This window comes from Pteropus medius, unplaced genomic scaffold, assembly GCF_902729225.1.
Source record: "Pteropus medius unplaced genomic scaffold, Ma_sr-lr_union100, whole genome shotgun sequence".
Taxonomy (NCBI): domain Eukaryota; kingdom Metazoa; phylum Chordata; class Mammalia; order Chiroptera; family Pteropodidae; genus Pteropus; species Pteropus medius.
Window position 1 is genome coordinate 155,514 of NW_024349802.1, and position 20,449 is coordinate 175,962.

Below are 20,449 nucleotides of genomic sequence, written 5' to 3' on the forward strand. Positions count from 1 at the left end.
GCAGACCACCCAGGCCTGCCATGGCAGGGTGAGGGGGACATGCTCGTCTTGGGTGACCAAGGGTCGTGTGGCAGCAGGAGCCTCAGCCCTTGGAGCCTTCAAGCCTGGGACATCTATTAGCTTGGCCTTGGCCCCCTTGCAGCCCCTTTGCAGAGCTGGGCTGAGGGTCCCCCGCCCCAGCCTCAGAGCACCGAGGGCCCTGGCCTCAGCCCTGCACAGCTTCCTGCGACCCGGGCTCCTTGCTGCTGGCTGAGTGGTCGCCGCCAGGATTTTTATGCATGCCCTAGAGGTGGCACATGGGATGGGACCCCTGCTCAGGCCTGGCCACCAAGGAAGTGAAGAATGACCCAGAGCCCAGGCTCCAGACACGGCCAGTCCACGCTGGCCCAACACACAAAAGCCCTGCCAGCTGTGAGACACGAGCTGCACAAAGGCCACACGTGGGTCCCGGAGGTCTGGGATGCGGGATGGTGCCTGGGGCCTTGACTCTCCGCGTCAACCTGGCAGTAAGCTCCCCCCACTTTGGGCTGTCACCCTGTCTCAACTGGGGTGTGAGAGCACCACAGCATGCTGGTCCCCAGCTCCCTCCTGACTGGAACACCAGCCCAGACAGCCACCCAATAGTCTCCCACCCCCAGGATGGGGGCAGGCAGACCGGGGCTGAAACGCCCACCCTCTCAGCTGCTCAGGACTAAATTAAATGCTCGGTTGTTAATTACCCCGTGTCTCAGATCATTTCAAACGTCACAAGCCTTGAACCATGAGCCATCCACAGATGCACACCACCGTCTGCCAGCTTCGATCTAGGGCAATTCCGCAGGACCCCACCAGGTCCTAACTGGCCTCTCCGTCCTGGTTGCGGCCCCCGCCTCCTGCCCAGGGGTGGGATGGGACTCTGGTCAAGTCTGGCAGTCCCGGGGCAGGTGACGTCCCTCTCATGTGAGCACCAGAGAACACAACCCTCCCCCACACACACACACACACACACACACACACACACACACACACACACCATTTAGGATGAAACTCAAAGTCCCAACTGCGGTTCTCATGGCCCTATGTTCTAGCCACCCACCCCCAGTGTCATCGGGCACATGGCCTTGTTGGCCTGCCTCTGTCCCCACGACACTTCTTGGCATTAGAGTCTCTGCTCAGACTTCACTCCTTGGACTTTCTCACCCTAGTGTCTCCCCCAAGTGTGGATGCATGAGGTGACCGCCTGACCCCTCACCATCTCTGGAGAGGTCGAGGCACTGGCCTGGCAGCCACTGTGGGGGATGGACAGGGCCCAAGGGGCCCGAGGCCCTCCTTCGCCTGGACCCGGCATGGGCCAGGGCGGGGAGGGTGGGCTGGGGAGGCCGCCACCTCCGGGGTCTATTTGGCTCTCACACTAAGCTATGGCCTCCAGCTTGGCTATTTCCAGGGTCCAAGTCTGTCGCAGAGACATGCCCCTCACATACTTCCCAAGGCAGGCTTGTGTCCAGTGCAGACAGAAATGGCAGAACACCCTTATGGTCCCTGCATCGCACATCTGATCCTGACCCGCCCACCCACGGTGGCTGTGGAGGCCCCGCTCCGCTTCCTCTCGGCCCCGGACCTTGTGCTGAGCAGAGGTGGCACAGCGGCGGGCACGCCTGCCTGTCAGCGCCAAGCCTGTGCCACATCCCGGACCCGACCCCAGCGCCCGAGCCCAGCTCCAGCGTCCTAAGGCTATGCGTGTGGTCTTCCCCTGCCTGCAGGGTCCGCGGCCCAACAGGATTACGCCAGATTACAAGCCCCCAAAGCCCTGTGCAGAGGCCCAGCGGTTTGAGCCGCCCTCTCAGGCTTTGTCCCAGCTGCAGGGAGGGGCACGGAGAGCAGAGGGCACCCTCGCAGGATCCCCACTTCTCAGTGGGTAGAGGCCACTGTCTACAAAGCAGAGACTTTGTCAGTCTGACGACCCAGAGATCGGCCATCAGCACCCTCCTCACTTGGGGCCCAGGCAGCCGATGAGCACCAAGGCCCAGGACAGATGTGGCCATACCCTTCCTTCCATCTGAGCAGCGGAATAAAGTACCACCTGCTTCTTCTCTGTGAGGCCACCTGCTGCAGTCTGCGACTGGCCACCCACTCTCCCCAATGCCTCTGGGCCTGGCTAGCTGGAGAGCGTGGGAGGAAAATGGGCAGAGGCCTTGATGACCAGACAAATGGGCTACTTTGTAAGTTTGCTTCGGCTTGCGTGGGGGAGACTGGACAAGAAACTGAAGCCCAGAGATGTTAAGATGCCAGATCCGGTGTCACTGCCCCTCAGCAGAGCCAGGACAAGAACTAGGGATGCAATTCCCAGGCGAGGCTACACGCACCACCTGACCCCCTTCCTGCCCCCTGAAGTCCCAGGTGTGCCCAGGTGTTCCCAGCTCTGAGCTGCAGGACGGTGGGGGGGGTGGGGTGCAGGGGCCAGAGGCAGCACAGTGCTGGAGTGGGATCTGAGACGTGGGCACCCTCCCCAGTGCCAACGCATGCCCACGGGCCTCAGCGGCTAGCACCTTCCACCTGCCCCGGGTGTGAAGAGCAGGCCAGCCAGGCATCTGGCCCTGAGGCCTGGGCAGGGGGTGGATGGGCAGCTCCCCCAGGCTTCTTGTCACATGTTCTCACAGTCGGGTGCCGCTCGATGCCAGGGAAAAGGGAGACCCGCCTTTCGGATCGAGGGAGAGGAAAACAGCCTTTGAAGGGGATAGAAATAAGGAAGTTGGGCTGCATTTGTTTTGAAAGGCAGAGTGCTAGCAACAGCGAACCCCCAAGGGGCGCCTCAGCCTCCCGCCTATGGGCTCTTCTCTTCCCGTCAGGGAATTCTGAGGGGGCGGACTCCGGCCATGGTCACTGCCTGGCCTGTCCTGCTGAGGCCAGGGCCCCTGCACACCCGCCCCGGGATCGGCAAGTCCTTAAGCCACTTCTGGCCGCTCTGGGCTCTGGAAGCCGCAGGAGCGAGGTCGGAACCAGGGCTCAGCTAGGAAATCATGACAGGGTCCGAGTCCGCTGCCTTTGGCGGCCCCTCTGGGACATGGTGTCGGCATCTGGCTGCTCTGCAGCAGAGAGGCGAAGCCCCCGGGGACCCCCAGCATAGCCCCCCACCCAGGGCTCAGCCCGGCTGGCCAGGTCTGCACAGACCCCCAGCCAGACTGCGATGAGAACTCCGAGGCTGACCACCCAGCCCACATGGTGAGGACGGATCATGGTGAGGACGGACCATGGTGAGGACGGACCATGGTGAGGACGGACCATGGCTCCACCCGGAAGTGGGAGAAAATGACCTGGAAAGTGCTGCTTTCTGCTCCGGAATCTGCCACGCGCTTAAGGACATTTTCTGCGATTCATCCAGAACACCCCCCGGGTCTGGGACAGTCACCCCGTGGTGAATGTGGTGTCCAGGCAGCCCAGGAGCAAGGTAGAGAGTGACACCCTTCTCCTGGGGCCTCGTGGGTGTGGCCGGCCCGGCTGACCTCCCTGCCGCGGTGTCCACACCCAGGGGCCGGGGGCAAGGCGCCCTCCCCACGTGAGCCCTCCCGCCGTGTGCTCCAGTTTAAAAAGGCTGGGTTGGGGTGTGGAAAATGCAGCGGCGGAGGGAGGGGGGAGGAAGGCGCTGCTGTCTTGTTTGTTTTGGGGCCCCTGGTTCCTGGGGCTCCTCATGGAGTTCTGAGTCCTTCAACGTCTGGGCCACTTGGGGTCTCCGCCAGGATGCGCTGGGCCCTGGGGACAAAGGAAATCAATTCCGGGTTCTCCTGGCAGCTAAGTGATCCACTGCCCCGAAACGATTTTCACAGCCGAGAAGCGTAATTGTGTTTTCCAGCTCATTAACCCAGTGCACAAAGCCCCTCGGGCCCCGGGCCCCAGGCCTGGGCCTCCACTCTGAGTGCTGGCCGTGGCCGGATTCCACAGGTCCCTCCCCGCCTGGAGACGAGGCTGCCCATTGTCCCCAAGGTACTGCCTGTTAATTCGGGCCCTTTGAACAGTTCTCCTGCATTGTGGGCGCCCTGGGAGAACCCTGCCTCCCCCAGAAAACACTCGGCCATGATTAAGGGGCCAGCACCTTGGCAGAAACTTGGATGCAAATTTCCTCATAAGGTGCTGGGTCCTGCAGGCAGGGCAGGGAGAAGGCCCTCAGGAGGGGAGCCTGCGGCCCAGCCCCTGACCATCTAACTTGCCAGGGATGGAGGCCCACCCTCTGTCTGTCCCCCAGGAGGGTGGGGTTTGGGGTGCTAGCATTCCGGAACCATGCTGCCAAGCTGGTGGCCATCCACGGCACATTCCGTCCACGGTCCCTGGGGATTCATTAGCGGTTCCCCTTAACAGTGAGATGGCTGGGGTGGGGTGGGCCAAGGCAGCCCCAACCCACCCTCGTCGGTCCCTCTCCCCTTTCCAGAAGGGTTCCCCTGGGGGTGGGGGTGGGGTACAGGCTGGGACTGGGTGGCAGGGGAGGGCCTGGCAGGTTCGCCTGCTGCACTAAGGAGAGCCAGGAGGCTTGAAGCAGAGAGGTTTGCCCTCCACCTGCCCCATGCCCAGGGCCCAGGGGCAACGCACCTCTGTCCATGGACTTCCCAGAGCCCCGGTAGCAGGTGACGTGGAGGCAAGATGGACCTCAGGGCACCCCCTGTCCCTCCACACGCTTCCAGAATGGAACCCCAGCTCCACCCCAGACCCCCTGCTGCCTGGGGCCTTCACCTCCAGCTCCCACCAGCCCTTCTCAGCCAGAGGGTCCCGAAAAGATCTCGTGCCCAGAGAGACCTTCCGTGTGGATTGCTATTTCCAGACACGGCCTTAATAACACGCGCTCTTCTGTCCCCGGGGCTCCGAGGGGACCTCTTCTAACTCCCAGGAGAACGCCGATGGAGGGACATGGAGGCTTCTGAGGCTTCCGCTTGGCTCGCTCTGAGCGCCGTGGACCTGGCCTCTACCCTCACCATCTCCCTCTGCTCCAGCTTCTCCCTTCCTCCTCCCAAGCCAGGGCCTGTGCGAAGGCTGCCGTGCTTGGCTCGCCCCCAGCACGGGCCCTCGGCCAGGGGAGCACCGCCTCGCAGACCTCCCTGTACTTTCTGCTCTGAGTGGTGCAGGTGTACCAAAAACTGTAAGTACAGGGGGAAATAGAAAAGACATTTTTCATATTATTTAAGTCCTGGAGTCAGGAAAGGAGACCTGGGCAACACCACAAGGTCCTTGTGTAGCGGCAAACTGAAGCTCGACCCTGAGGCAGCCCCTAAAACAGTAATACGAGAGTTATAGCTAAATAAACCAATAAGGGAGATACGTTGGAGTAGCAAAAAATACGCAATTATCAAAAAACAAAACAGGAATTTATAAAATAATTAGCACGGCAATAGTTAAACCTCGCCATATCAATAAGTCCACCAAATGTAAATGGTCTAAACAGCCACGTAGGACGCAGAGGCTGCCAGGGCAGGAGGAGCCAGACCCAAGGACACGCAGCCGGCGGGCAGTGGCCACTCCAGACAGAGAGGGCCATGTTAGACGTGAGGCCTCGGAAAGGAGGCATCGTGCTGGTGCGGTCGACACAAAGCCGGGGTCTCTAATATTAGACAATGTGGACTTTAGAGCTGAGAAGTTACAGAAGTGAAGGTCATTTCATGCAGATAAAGGAGTCAGTGTGTCACGAGGATGAAATAATCTTAAACATTTGTGAACCTAGTAAGACAGGTTTGAAACACATGAAGTAAAGACTGGCAGAACCATCAAGAGCAACAGACGAACTTGCAGTTACTACTGCAGACTTCGGTCCCCCTCTCCCAGTGACCGATCGACCAAGTGGGAGAGAATCAGCAATGATATGGTAGATGGGTGCATGGCAACCAACTGGACCCAAGTTGACCACCCCACCCAGCAACAGAAGAATCTACATTTTTTCTAAGAACAGAACTTTGACCAACAGACCATAATTGGGGCCATAACACAAGTCTCAAGAAATGTAAAAGGACTCGTGTGAGACGCTGGGTTCTCTGACCGCAAATGGCGTGTCAAGTGGCATTGTGGGCACGGGCAGTGAGGCAAGGGCTGGCCTCTTGCAGATCCGGCAGGGGTCCCACAACCCTGGGTGCTCGGGGACCACAAGCGCCCCTCCCTCACATCTGCCGTGCTCCCCACTTCTCTCTGGCCAGACCACAGTGACCACCATCTGTGGCGAGCTGGCCCAGGGCCTCGGCCTTGCAGAGGTCTGGCAGCAAGGCGTGGCGGCCCAAGGATCCGTGCGGAAGGGGACGATTCCCTGGCAAGGGGGGACATCAGCTAAGAATTCGTGGTGGCATTTCCCATCCGTGAAGGACTGAGAAGTGTCCTAAGGAGTCTCGGGCCAGGGGACGGGACCACAGAGTTCTGAGAGGGACAGGAGCAAGGCCTCCAGAGAAATGGGGGGCAGGAGGCGGTACAGGACACGTCAGGTGTGGGCGTCAGGTCACACCTGTTCATCAGCTCAGCCAGTGCCAATCCTAGACCAGGGTGACGAGAGACGGGAACAGCAAGACAGAGACAGACAGACAGGCAGAGAGAAGGTGCACGGAGGCAGCGTTTGGAGCTGGCTGAACGGGGAGGGAGCCCCACTCTGCCCCTCTGAGAAGCCCGCCTTCCTGGCCTCTCGTGTCCCACCTGGAGGACCTCACGTCCCACCTGCACCTCCGCTATCACGCCTGCTAGCTGCTAGAGCTCACGTCGACTGGTCCGTCTCCAGCCAGAGTCATGGCGAAAGTGCTGCTTGTGTTTGGAGCGATTTTCCAACTAGTCGAGAAGGAGAAAGTCAAAGACTGTAACACAAGCAGCTTTGGGGAGGGGCAGCCCCGCCTTTCAGGATGAATGGGAAGCTGCGTAGGGCTGCAGCCAACAGCAATGACATGAGAGGGTGACATAAGTCGGTGGCTTCCAGCATGCTTCTCCTCGGGATTACAGCCTGGAAAGCACAGCCAATGGAGAGGCCCGGACCGGGTGGGCCTGCCCTGGAGCAAGACCCCAGGGGCAGCTGCCTACACGACAGGCTGGCGATGGTCCCCGAGCGCACAAACAGCCGATGACCACTGGCCACTAGACAGCGGGGAAGGTCTGCTCAGTTTTTCTCCATGGAGAACTGGACATACATCATCGACATCCCAAAAGGGACAATCCCCTCTTCAGTGCCAGGGCACCGTCTGGCATGGCCTGTCCAGGATGTCACCAACACAGCATCAAACACTCCCCTCCAGCAGAGAAGGAGAGAGAGTATTTCTGTCTTAGTCCCGACCAGTTCCAAACCTGGCTGGCTGGATCCCACAAAACAAAATCCATTCTCAAGAACCACGTCGAACGCCAAGCCCACAGAGGGGCCCTGCTCGGGATGTGCATCCCCACCGGGCAGCGCCGACAAGGAGCACCGACCCGGGACTCGTCCCGGCCCTTGCTCAGCTTCCTGTTCCTTCAAGATGCAGAGCAACCAGCAGGTCATTAGGGGGAACAAAGCCACCCAAACCGGGGACAGCATCCGCCAACGTGTGGGGTGCGTGGGTCAGTTGGGGTTCTGCCATCATTTCGGGGGCTCATGTGGGATGGAGATGGGCAGCACTGGCCTGAGCATTTCTACCAGCCTCAGGAAGGCCCAGCTGTGCCCAGCCTCCTGTCCACACAGCGCACCTGGGCTGCTGGGAGGCCAAGTGCCTGCTGGTGCCAGAGACAGTGTCCAAGCTTCTTTTCCACTTGGGACATGGATTTCTGTTCCCAAAGCCCCACAGCAGTGGGTCCCTCCGCACCTCTCCCACCCCTGGCCAACCTCCCAACCTGGGGCCTCTCCCTGCCAGGCCCGGCGGGGGACGGAGACGCTGCTGCACTGGCAACCATCCGTGCTGACCATTGGGGTTTGGGGCTCTTCCCGCCACCCTGATCCTCCCTCCCTCCTCTGCCCGCTGCTGGCGCCGGTGCCAGGTAGGGGCCCGATGGGCACTGGCCTAGCCTCTCTCGGCCTCAAGGGACATCACCAGTTCAGATGCCCACAGGGAAGGGCAAGACTGTCCTGAAGCTCAGCACCCGTGCCTGGTCACACGACCCCGTTCCCCCCCAGGCCACAGCTCAGGCCCCCACGCATCCATCCCGCAGCACCTTCCCAGCGTCCTGAGCGGATGTGGGGCAGGCTGGGGCAGCTGGCTGTCAACCTTATTAAAATTCTTCTTCAAACACTCCCGTGAGTGGCCTGCTGAAGATAAACTACCAGGAGAGAGGCCTTCAAAGAAAATGCTTTAATGATGCAATTATCTTCAATCAACTCGGAACATCTTTATTACATTAGAAAGGGGCGATCCATCTTGGAATACAGAAAGAGCTGATCCCACTGCAGACACAGACGCCAGGCCTGGCCTGGAGCAGGTCTGAGGGCCCCTACAGCAGTGCTTCTAAATTTGCATGGAGAGAAACTTTCTAACTGAATTTCTCTGGCTGAGCTGGACAGCTAAACTGTCCCCCAAGGCTGGATTTCATTAAAGCAACTTTGGTTTTCAAAAATAAATATAAATTGATTTAGGTTGCTGTTTCTGTGTTCTGGGATATTAATAAAACATTCAGTCCTTACACGCAAAACAGTCTCATGACTTATCCTAAACTTAGGGAGACTGCTGCTTGTCTGCAGCACCCAAGAAAGTTTACACTAAAGACTGGACCAGCTTTGGGGAAAGGATACGAGGGATCGCAGCTCCGTGTCGCGCCTCAGCCCCTTCTCCTCCTCAGAGCGCGAGCCGGGAACCCGGCCTCTGCCCGTGCGCGCTGGCGCCTCCGGGAGCAGCCGTTCGAGGCCCCGCCCGGCAGGGCCCCACGACGATCTGCAGAGCGACTGGAGCCGGAGAGACTGATGGCGAACCCCACCCCCACCCAGCGACAGACTCCGCGCTCCTGGCCAGGTTCCGCCAGCGGTGCCCCGCCTGTGTCCCCGACTCTGCGTTGGAGGCGGGTAGGAGGTCTGGCCCCTTTCTCCGGCCCCGGCCCCTGACCTTGCACGCCCCCGACGCTGCTCCTGGGGCTGGGCGGTAGGACGCCACGGCGGCGCGAGGGGCGGCCCCTGTCCTGGAGGACGCTCGGCAGCCACGCATGCCTGAAAAGTCCCTCAAGGCCACAGGCACCGCGGCTAGACTTCAACGCGTTGAAGCCCAGTAACCAGTCTGGACGCGCGGCCCCTACGGTACGGAGAGAAAGCTTGGGCCAAAGCAGGCACGCGCCGGCTCGGGGTTGGGGAGCAGCGGGAAGAGCAGCTGAGGGACGACACTGCGGGAGGCGCCGGTGCCGCGCGGCTGAGGTCGCCGAGCTCTCCGCCGTGCAGGACCCGTGCGCGGTCCGGGTCGGGTGCTCTGACCGCGACTCCGCCAGGCCGTGCCCGCCGTCGGCTCCTCGGGGCGTGGGGGCTGGGGCCAGCTCCGCATGCTCCCCAGGTGCCCCAGCAGCCTCCTGGACAGCTGAAGCGCGATTCCGGCCCGCAGCGCTGGGGCAGAGGGCGCTGGGCGCTGGGAGCGGGACAGGGGCGCGCCAGGAGGGCGAGGGTTGGGGGTGCACGGTGCCAGGAGGCGCAGGCGGTCCGGCCCCTCCCTATCTGTTCCGCCCCCCGTCAGCAAAGCCAATGGACGCCTAGGTCCACGCGGAAGCGGCTGCGGCGATTGGACAGCGGCTCATGAAAGGGGCGACGCCTTTTTATAGGACACCGAGGGCGGGGTCGCCAAGCCCCCGGCAGTCGCGAGGCGCGCTGCTCCACGTTGCGCCGCCGGGCTCCGCGCCCGCCGGCCCGCGCATGGCTCCTGCGCCGCTCGTCATGAACCCCTCTGGGCTGAGGACGTGTGGCGGAGACCGCGCGGAGCCCGGCCCGCTGCCCTTCAGTGTGGAATCGCTGCTGGAAGCGCAGCGCGGACTGGGCCGGGAGCCCACGGAGCCCCGGGAGGAGAGGCCGCGGCGCGCCGCGGAGCCCCGGGCCTGGTTCCCGCCGTCCGTCCGCGCTTCCTCCCCACGTAAGTGCCCTGTCGCACGGTCCGGGGCCCGTCTGGCCCAGATTCGGAGGACCAGGGCGGGAGGCGCGCTGTCGCTCGTAACTTCGGAAAGTAGCCACTAACCTCCCGGCCCGAGTGCGGAGAAAGAAGCCAGCGCACCCGAGCCCACCCGAGCCCTCGGGCGCGCGCACTCCCGCAACCGCTTCTGTGTCCCACGCAGCCCAGCTTCCGCCTGACCCTGGGCTGGAGTCGGCACCCCACGGCCCCGCGCCTTCTTGGCGCCCCGTCCCTCGGTCCGTCTTCCGCTTCTCGGAGTCGTCGCTTGGGCGCTCGCCGCTCAGTTCTGGCGGCGGCCTCCAGCAAGCCCAGGCGTCTCTCTCCTCCAAGCGAGCAGAGTTCCCCTTCTTCCTGGGGTGCAGGCCGCGGATTTGGGGATCGGAGCCCGAGACCCCGGTGCCTTGTTTCTCTTACCCCTGTGGCTTTTAGAGTATCGTCTCCTCCGAGGACCACGATTGCGGAGCCGGAGTGTGGAGCCGGGAGTGTGAGAAAGGGGAGCGCACTGCCCGTGTCTGAGCGCCCGCTTTGTGCTTCTCTTTCCTCCCAGGCGCCCCCAGCCCTCCACCCTGCACCCTCCGAAAACACAAGAACAACCGCAAGCCGCGGACGCCCTTCACCACGGCGCAGCTGCTGGCGCTGGAGCGCAAGTTCCGCCAGAAGCAGTACCTGTCCATCGCCGAGCGCGCCGAGTTCTCTAGCAGCCTGAGCCTCACCGAGACGCAGGTCAAGATCTGGTTCCAGAACCGCCGGGCCAAGGCCAAGCGGCTGCAGGAGGCCGAGCTGGAGAAGCTGAAGCTGACCGCGAAGCCGCTGCTGCCCGCGTTCGCCCTGCCCCTCCCCCTGGGCGCCCACCTGCACGGCTCCCCAGCCGCCTTTGGCGGCGCCGCGGGCACCTTGCCACAGGTGCAGGGACTCCTCGCCGCTCCTGTCACCGCCTACGGCCTGTATTACCTCTCCTAGGTGGCCTGGGGTCCGCTGGGGCGCGCGCGCGCAGGGCGGGGATCTCAGACGCGCCCCTGCCGCTCCTGGCGCAGGGCGAGTCCGGCTTCTCGCTGTGTTCCTAAGTTTTATTTTGCAGTTTTTGTCTTTGTTGTTGTTGGTACAGCGTTATAACCGATGCCTCGATCCGATTTGCGCGTATCTCACAGATATTTAAAAACTTTTGTAAAATCATGTTTGTACTAGACAAACTTTCCTGACAGTGACCTGGAAACGGCCCGAAGTAGAGCATCCTATTTTGTCTCGAGCGGCAGACAAGGAACTGGAGTTTCCCGTGCGGAGTCGCCCGACGCCCTCTCCTCCTGCAACCACCTGCGCTGGAAGAGAGCGCGGGACTGTTGGGGACAAAGACGGAGGACAACGGCCAGGACCGCCGCCGCGCCGCGCCGGTGCCTTCCGTTAAAGCGGCGCGTTACGTCTGGGCAGAAGGGGAACTTCTGCGCTCATTTTTGGGAATTTTTCCGTATTTATTGTTTTTTCACTAGACGACTTTGGCAGCTGACGCGAAATGCTGTCTTTGGGAGTGTGTAAGAGTGAGCGTGAGTGGGTGTGGGTGTGGAAGTGAGTGTGTGAGCAGGGGTGTCCCCCGGGGCGCCGGCCTGGGGCGCAGCCCCGGATGGGGTTGGGGGCGTGTAGGGGCTGCCCTGTGGCGCCAGCGCTCGGGGTTGTTCCGGACGGTTCTGCACTGAATCGCCAGGGCCCTGCCAGGGCCCTACTCGTCCTCCTGGCCCCTGAGTGAGCAGGACGGCCAGCGGATGACCACTCCGGAGGTTCCACCGCCGCTCGCAGACCTTGGACCGGGGACTGGGACAGCCCAGGTACCTGGTGGGGGGAGGGGCGGAAGCCGCGCTGCGGCCGCTTCTCCCAGCCTCGCACACGCACACAGGGCTTCGGCGCCACCGACGGCTGTGGGCAGCGCCGGCCCTCCCGCCCGCACCTGCCCGCCTGCAGCAAGGAAGGCGACTTCCAGCTCTTCTGTCCCTGCAGTGGCGGCAAGCCCGTGGGTGGGGCTGGTTCCGGCCACCCCAGGGCAGGGTGGGGGCGCTGCCCACAGGAAACAGCCCAGAGGAGCCTCAGGGGCCGATGACATAGCACCATCCTGCCTGTTATAGCCGCGTTCCCTGTGCTTCCTGGAAAAGTGAACACTCACGACAGATTTCAGAGGGACACTCACCAAGTTCTTGAGGTGCCAGCGGCTGAAAATGGAGGCTGCTGCTGAGGCCGGGCAGGGAGGCAGGCCGGCGTGTCCTTAGCTGTGCTGTCAAACTCAGAGCCCAGTCACCGTCTTCGTGGGAGAGGCCCTCCCTGGAGATGTGCTGGGAGAGGCTGCGCGAGACCACGACCCAAGGGCCCGCGATGGGCGAGCAGCACTTGCCTCCCGGAGACGGCCGTTGCCTTTAGGGCCCCTCAGTGCTTTGGTCCCCCTCTCACACCTGAGGTCCCTGAAGGGTGCCCACCAGGAAAGTCACGGCCGAGCTCCAAGGCCAGGACCATGATGCTCACTTTGCAAGCAGTTTGGGGATTGTTGGTGGCCTGACACAAGCCCAGGCAAAGGTGGCGACCAAACAGCACAGGAGGAAAGGGCGCGTCCGCTGCTCTGCACGGTGTCCCCCTGGCCCCCGTCTCTGCAGCGGTCTCACCACGGAGCAGGGGCAGCGCACACAGCTCTGCCACCTTGCACAGGTGTCCACGCAGTGCCACCTGGCCCTGCGGCCCTGGAGCGCAGGGCAGCCTGGGGCTGGCGGAGGACCGTGCCGCATTCTAGTTTGCTAATGTGTCTCTCCATAACCATCTCTGACCAAGACATCTACCTGGGAGGCTCCCCGCCCAGGTCCCCCCGCTAAGCCAGTCGACCACCTGCGCTGTGGGGCCCAGTTGGTGAGAGATGCCCCCGCCCCGAGCACCTGCCTCTCTCGCTGGTCGGGAGGGCTGTCCTCCCTGCCACCTGTGCTACCTGTTCCCGAACACCCTGTGCAGACCTTCGGCCGCCTCCTCCACCAGTGTCTCCACGTGAAAAATCTCCGAGGCCCCGAGGCCCCAGGAGCCACCAGAGTCACTTAGCCACACAACCCTCATCAGGGAACACACGCTCCACCCATGCCCTTTCATGTGCTGCTGGAGGATCTGGAGACACCAGCCCTGCCCTCGGGAGCAGCCTGGACAAGGAAGACGGGAGAGCGGCTCAGGGCAGACCATGTCTCTCAGCGGGGCCACCCGGTCTGGGGACAAGGAGTAGGTCGAGTTGTGCAATGGTAGGCACTGCGGTGACCCCTGGTGGGACCAAAGTGGGGACAGGGGACCGTGGGGGATGTCAGTGACACCCCTACCAAGCCTGGCTGTCTTGTCGGCTCATTAAATGAGTAACATGACATCAGCCCTGTGGGTGTGGGTGACCAGAGCCCCAAGAGACCCCCCGAGGCTCCGACATCAGTGTCATTTTGGCAGAGTAGCAAGGATTGGTCATGTTGTTCACTCTGGTTCCTGGTGAGGATCGGAACAGGCCCCAGGGCCCCTTCATGACACGGTCAGCTCCCAGAGGCCTTGCCGGGCCCCCCTGGCCTACTCCGTCTACAGGTGCTGCCCCCGCCCCCCAGGCGGTAGGTCCCATGCCTGTGGACCACTCAGAGGTGGGCCGGTCAGTCCCATTTCAGTATTTCTGGAGGGTTAGACTCCCCGAACTTGACTGTGGAACTCGGATGATTGTCTGGAGGGTCAAGATTCACTGTGCGACTTTTAGAAACGCAACCCTGGGGGCTCCCTAAGCTGGGCGGGGGGCGGCAGTGCCTACTGCCCCTGCCAGGGCGAGCGACCTGGCAGAGGCTTTCGTATGTGTAAGAAAACACCGCCAGGCAGTGCTGCCCCCAACGGCGTGTGAAGAGCAGCAGGGCTTCCGAATTCACCCAGCGGGGCAGCTTTTCAGCCCCAGGGGTCCCCCAGCCCCAAACCTGTGAGCCCCTCAGGAAGTGGTTCTGGACACCTGCGCCGCGCTGCTTCCCCGGCGTGACGGCAGGTAACGCTGTTCACATGGCCTCGAGCTCTAGTGCTTTTATTTTAACTTCCAAAGTGTTGCTCCACTTACCTAAACGGACAGCCTTCGCTGTTTCTGAGACTGTCCTGTATGCTGTGTTCCCACGACCTAGACGATTGAGAAAAGTAACCACGCGGCAGACTAAGCTGATGTGGCCAGTGGTGCCAGAGGCGAAAATGTGGCGGGGGATGTCTCTGAAGCGCGAGTTTTGAAAAGCCAGCCAAACAGCTACATTATCCCTAAACGTTCGAGGCAGGCTACACTTTGAAGTTCTGTGGACTGGAGAAGCATGTGCTCACCCCAGCCCCTGTGAGCCCCATCATCACACTCGGGGGCCAGGGCCCTGGGGAGGCCTCCCCGAGAGAAATGCGTTCTCAGCACATTGGGCTTATTTGGGTTTCTGTTCCCTGGTTCCTGCCTCGATCCCCACACACCTGAAGCGGGGGCGAGTTCACCCCACTGGGGCAACCACTGGGTGGACCATACTGACTGGGGGGACATGAGGCACACGCCCTCCAAGGCTCCTCCTGGTCTCCAGTGGGACAGAACCCCCAGAGGGGCCCACTCCAGTAACAAACGGCCTCCGGGGGGGCTTCACCTCCTTCCTGCTTTCCCTCTGCCCACCCCCACGCCTACTACTCAGGATGTCTCACAAAATAAACACCCTCGCACATGCCCCCACCTCAGCCTCTGCTTTGGGAGGGACAGGCTCGACAATCAGGCTCTGCCCGGTGCTGCTGGCACCAGGAACACCCAGTCTCTGGCTCACTGCTGTGTGGTGTGAGCCGTCCCCGACACCAGCGACTGTTGCCCTGTGTCGTTCTCGCAGGAGAGGTAGGAGAAAATCTTCCTTGATGCTCTAGTTTTCAAAGTGACGTCTGCCCCCCATATCCTCCTAAGTCAATGAGGTTTAGTTTTAAAGGGATCGTTAGCTCATGAATTTAAATGTTTGATGGTTGCGTCCGTTGTTGTTATTACTGCTCTTAAGGAGCCTGGCGATGCCCCCTCGGCCAGTGGGACGTGACCGCAGTGGCTCCCGCGTCCAGCTTCGTGGTCTTCAGGGACTTCCTTGGTTTCTAACCCAGGATTCTCAGTAGGGTGACCGATTTAACAAACGTGTAGCAAGTCTGTTTCGGCCTAGGACTGTGGGCTTTTATTAACAGCACAGATCCAGACTCCGTGTCCCCCTCCCCCATGCCAAAGAATCAACACTGCTCGGGTCCTCCAGGACTTGGGATATCCGAGGTGTTTCGGCCTTTAGCTATTAAAGCTTTTACTGAATAAACTGTCCCTTTAGGTCTTTTGAATTTTTGTCAACGAGTGATCAGGACGTATCCGACTGCTGTGTCGGGGTGACTGCAGGAGCAATTGTTAGCTGTGGTGACATTCTCCTTCTGAGGGGCTGCAGCACTCAGCGTCCCCACTGACCATCGCCACCTGGCCACCCCCCCACGGCCAAGACTCCAGGCGGCCGCCAAGCCTCCGGATTTCTGTCAAGGGCATGTGGGGAAAGGCCTGTGGGTGTGTTTTTATTCCTGTTCCTCCTGCTGTGAGTGAAATGGGGCGCCTGCTTCTAGCGCCTGGAAGTTCTGTTTTGGCAGAGGGCTGTGCATAGGAGATGCAGGGAAGGCATTTATGGAAAACACGAATTGGGGCTGAAAATTCACACCTAATGGTTTATTTTAAACCTAGGTTGGGAGTACCCCCAATCACAGGGCAGAAGCAAATACCAATATTTTCTGGAAGAATCTGGACTTGCCAGGAAAATTTGGAGGTAAAGTTCCAAGAAATATAAACTCACAGCCCCAAAATCATAAATTCACCAGGAAACAACCCATCACGAATGAGTCAGCAGAAAGAACGGACTGAAGAATCAGACCTACTGAGTCTTCAGATATTGATATTATTAATTAGAGAATGTAAGTTAATATGCTTAAAAAATAAAATGGGTTGCAAACGTGATGAACGCAAGCTACAAAGATCCAGCAAATTAGAAAAAACATAGAACTTACAGAATTAAAGATCATAATTACTGAAATTAAAAATTGAAATTTAACAATACCTTTGAAACAGCTAATAAAGAGTTCATCACCTGAGAAGCAGCCCTGACAACGGACCCGGGGCAGCCTGGCCACACCCCAGCTGAGGCTGGCACCTGCCCGACCCAGGGAAGTGCTCGTCAGGTCTGCTCGTCCATGTGCCGGGACCTGTATGCCAGGGTTTTTTTTTTTTCCACGAGCACCTGTGCCTGCTCTTTGGCCACCTGTGATTTTGACGGGGGGACTGCAGGACCGGCTTCCCGGCCCTGCGGGGAGATGCCAGTGGGCGGTCATGCCCCTGCGTGGGCCCCTTCCCTCCACCCCCGCGGTCCTTCCTCGGGGAGGCCGCCGGCTGGAGATCCCTTTCCAGAACTGACCACCCTGCCCAGGCGCCCGTGAGTCAGCCTTCTCTGGCCTCACCGCCTCGAGGGGTATGCTCAGAGTCAGGGGGCGGGAGAGTGACCCAGCATCTCTTGAAAGGCCCTGAGCCCTCGATGATAGCATCCCGCCAGCTGCCCACTGGAGGCACCAAGACTCCGCAAACCTCTGTGAAAACAACGCAGAAAACACAGCATTCCCGCGGCATCCCCACTTGACCCCCGTCCAGTTCAACACAGGACCAGCGGCCAGAGAGGCCAACAAACTGCGTCTGTGTCAGGTGTCCACAGAGCACGCTGGCAGATGGCCACACCGGGGAAGGCCGGTTCCCGAGTCTCAGGCCTGGAGCACGTGGCAGGTCATTCTGGAGTTCCGGCATCTCCCACTGCTGAGACCCCAGGGGCAACGGCCGGCCACTCCCCAAGGGAAAGAGAGGTGAGGGTGGCAGAGGCCTGGTCCTGGTGGCCACAGCAGGAGGTGAGAACACAGCTTGCCAATGACACGTCCGTAGAAGGCCCCTGGTCCTGCCCTGGAGGCTCCCGCATGCCTGTCGCAGCGGTCACTGGTGTTTATTTCTTTTCTTGGTGCTTTTAAATCCGCGCGACGCACCTTGACCAAAACAGATGGTAGGAGGTATTCTGAAACAGAAAACATCTTCAGACTAGTGTCGTATCTTTTGCCAACAAGCAGCCCAGTTCACACCAGCGGTCTGGTGCAGGTCTCCTCCCTGTTCCAGATGCTGCCTCTCTCACCGTGGAACATTCCAGATGGCAGCTCTCCCTTCATGCAGGCTCTGCCCCCGGGTCCTGGGATGCCTCTGCCCTGCTCCCTGCGGGAGACTGGCCCGGACAGCAGGCTCCGAGAACTCAGCTCCAGCCAAGCTCCCCAGGGTTGACCTCCCGTCGCCCTCCATGCGATGAAAACCTAACTGCCCACCGAACCCAGGTGGCTGAGCAAAGGCAGGAGTCCTTCTTCCTATTGGTTTGGACTTGGCAATTTTTCTCATTTTGCAATATTTTCCCCCAAATTAGATCTGGGTCAATTTTCCCCCAATAAGAACAGTTAATACTCGACAGAGAGACTCACACATTGTAACTCAAGCAGCTATGACCAAGGTCCTTTCTAGCCCAGTTCAGGTGCAAAGGGGGCTGTGCTTTGCACACTGTGCTGCGGGCTCCCAAAAGTGGAGTCTGCAGCAGGAACCACGTCACCCGAGGGAACCGGGAGCAGCCAGCCTCCAGCTCCCGCCCAGAGCAGACTCCGCAGCACCGGCCTCTCCCAGGGGCATGCCGGCCGCCAGACCCAGAGCCCCCCGTGAAGCACGCAGTCAGACCTTGCGTCAGAGGTGCCGGCTGCTGACCTGTGACTGTAGGTCCGCCTCTCGCCTGTGAGCTCTGCAGGGGGCGCTGCGTGTTCAGAGCAGACTTCCATGGGGTCCCCTTCCAACTGCTCCCCATGCGCCCCCAGGGCTTCTGCTGACACTGGCAGGCTGGACAGCTGCAGGGCGGCTGTGGGCGTGGCTGGGCTGCAGAAGGCAAGGTGTGGGGGGCGGCTCTGTGTAGTGGCGGCCGCTACAGCCCGTCCACCACCAGAAATGAACTCTTCAGGAAAAGACAATTTTTACTTGCAAAGAAATTTTATAACTATCTTGGCACAGTGCGATTTTCAGGCATCGGGACGAGAAGGATTACAATGAAGTCTTAAGTGTATGTGTACGTGGTAAAGGCCACATTTCATAAATTATGTGTAACAACTACACTTTGTCTTTTGAAAATAGTGTCACGTGGTAAATGCCAACTAAGATTACTACGTGTCTTTTCCTGACGATCAGCGAGAAATCTGCTACAGTTAACTGCACAATAACTGAGAGACTCCCACATAACATCAACATCTCGACCCAGCATCGTAGTCTTTTTCCTTAAAACGAGCACTCAGAAAGGAAGGAGTTCGCTCATGCTCAGAGATTTATAAAGACCTCCCATGCTGCAGAGAGTTCTCGCAATTATTTTACTTTAAACTGCAAAGTCCTGTTTGAAGAAAACAAGCTAATCTGAGAAAACTTCAATTAAGGCAAATTTTAAATGGTTATGAAAGTTCATTGCAACAATTAGAAAAAAAAAGGAAATAAATATAACACAAATTGAAGAATCATTCTCAGAAGCGTTTCTCCACAGTGCACGCTGAACAGTAACGGGTAACAAACAGTTTTGTTAACAAGTTCATAAATATGACAACAGGACGGATGAAAAACCAGAGGGCCCCACAGGATGGGGCTCATGGCCTGACCCAAGTTCCCAAAGGCCCCTATTAGAAGGTGACGTGGGAGTGGAGCTGATGTGCCGGGCACAGGTGAGGTACAACCTCATGACCTCTTGACCTCTGAGTGCCAAAACAGTGATGTCCCTAAGTGCTCGAGGGACGATGCTGCGATGGCACCACAGTTGCTCCCAGCCCAGAGTCTGGAGGTCAGGTCCCCGCCTTTCCCCTCTCTGGTGGGGGGATGCGGGAGGCACATGCAGAACTCACCTCTGTTTAACCCACCTGACTTGTCAAGGTTCCCGTTGCCTGCAGCCAAGTACAACATTGTGACACGGATGCTGAACTTCGATGCCTGCACCCCTAAGATCTATATACTCAAAACAGTTGTTCTAAGTTCTAGGGGTAGCCGCATTCCGCAGTGTGGGCATCACACCGCCTCACGTACCCTCTGCTTTTCTTCGGCTTATCAAACCGGAAGTCCGCAGGGTAGAGGTGACGTCTCACCAGGTGATCCTTCCTGTCTTTGCTGGTCTTGAACTTCTCTGCGCAGCCTTCTACCAAGCACTGATACTGAAAGAGAAATGGTGTCACCTCCATCCCGACTCTGAGTCCTCCTCCCCACCTGGATAAGCATGGGGCTGGGGGCCGGAAGGAGTCCCCTGGCCTTGCCCACAGCCCCGAGAGCTGGGAGCTCTGACAACTAGGCAGACAGCTCTGGTGTGATCCCGCCGGGCTGATGGCTCCGCCCACCATGTCCTGCCTCTCCGACAGGATCTGGAACAAGGAGTCATGCCACTCCAGGATGTGGATGTCCAGCAGGTGTCCTGAAGGGAAGGCCCGCTTGCAAAAGGAGCACACGTTTCTGTGCAGAGTGTGGTAATGATGCTCATAATCCTCCAGGACTTCAAACACCTGGCAGCAGCCCGCCACCTGACAGGTGAACTCCGGCACCCTGGCAAAGGAAACTGCTGCTGACAAAGAACATCTGGCTTCCCGGACAACTCCCCTTCAAGTGGCTGGATGGGACTTTGGACGTTGCGACCCCGAATCTTATTTTAAGAATATTAGGCAGTGGGCAGGCCAACCAAGTGGGGCTTGGACAGTGGTCCCGGCAGACGGCAGTGCGACAGGTCACCAGGGAGGCGCAGCTCGGGGAAGGGTGGCCAGGGCCAGGAAAGGGGAGAAGTGGGGGCCGAAGAGGGGCGGCGCTGGACCTAGAGCCGCTCACCTGGGCCGCTCGGGAGCCTCGGCCACCTGCGTGAACACGTCCTGGAGGTAGAGGTGCCGCTGCACGTCCCCGTCCTGCAGGATACGCACGCCTTGGGCCCACAGCACAGACCTGGTCTGCCCCGACTCCGGTCTACCCAGCCTCAGCCCCGCCCCACAACGGTAAGTCCCGCCCGCCTCGGCCCCGCCCCTCGGCGACCGCCCTCTCCCTCCTCGGCCCGCGCACCTCGAAGAACTCGTGTTCCCGCGGGAAGCGCACCCGACGCGCCGCAAAGCGGAAGGGTGCGGTCCCGGCCGCGGGGTCCCGCTCCACGGGAAGCGGATCAGGGGCCCCAGGTCCCGCCACCAGGCGGGCGTGCAGCGCGGGCGGCAGCTGCATCGCCTTCCGCGCCGGCAAAGTCGCAGCCCGCCGGCCACCGTCCGCGAGCCCGTGGGGGCGGGGCCGGACGTGACGTCGCGCGCCACTTCCGCCTACGTCACGGCTGCGCCGCGGGTTT

General features: G+C 60.2%; 1 protein-coding gene across 2 annotated transcripts; it reads right to left on the reverse strand.

Annotated features, from left to right (window-relative positions):
- Positions 1-15,698: 15,698 nt before the first annotated feature.
- ZNF511 (zinc finger protein 511) lies at positions 15,699-20,430 on the reverse strand. Of its 2 annotated transcripts, none has more exons than XM_039835953.1 (6): positions 20,179-20,414; positions 19,954-20,027; positions 19,476-19,677; positions 19,171-19,295; positions 17,827-17,991; positions 15,699-17,104 (listed from the first exon to the last, which is right to left on the reverse strand). In XM_039835953.1, the coding sequence occupies exons 1-6, from the start codon at positions 20,329-20,331 to the stop codon at positions 17,026-17,028; spliced, it is 798 nt and encodes a 265-aa protein (XP_039691887.1). In that variant the 5' UTR covers positions 20,332-20,414; the 3' UTR covers positions 15,699-17,025. The 2 variants fall into 2 exon arrangements, with proteins under 2 accessions (XP_039691887.1, XP_039691888.1); XM_039835954.1 differs by having other exon boundaries at positions 15,706-17,075; positions 20,179-20,430.
- Positions 20,431-20,449: the final 19 nt, after the last annotated feature.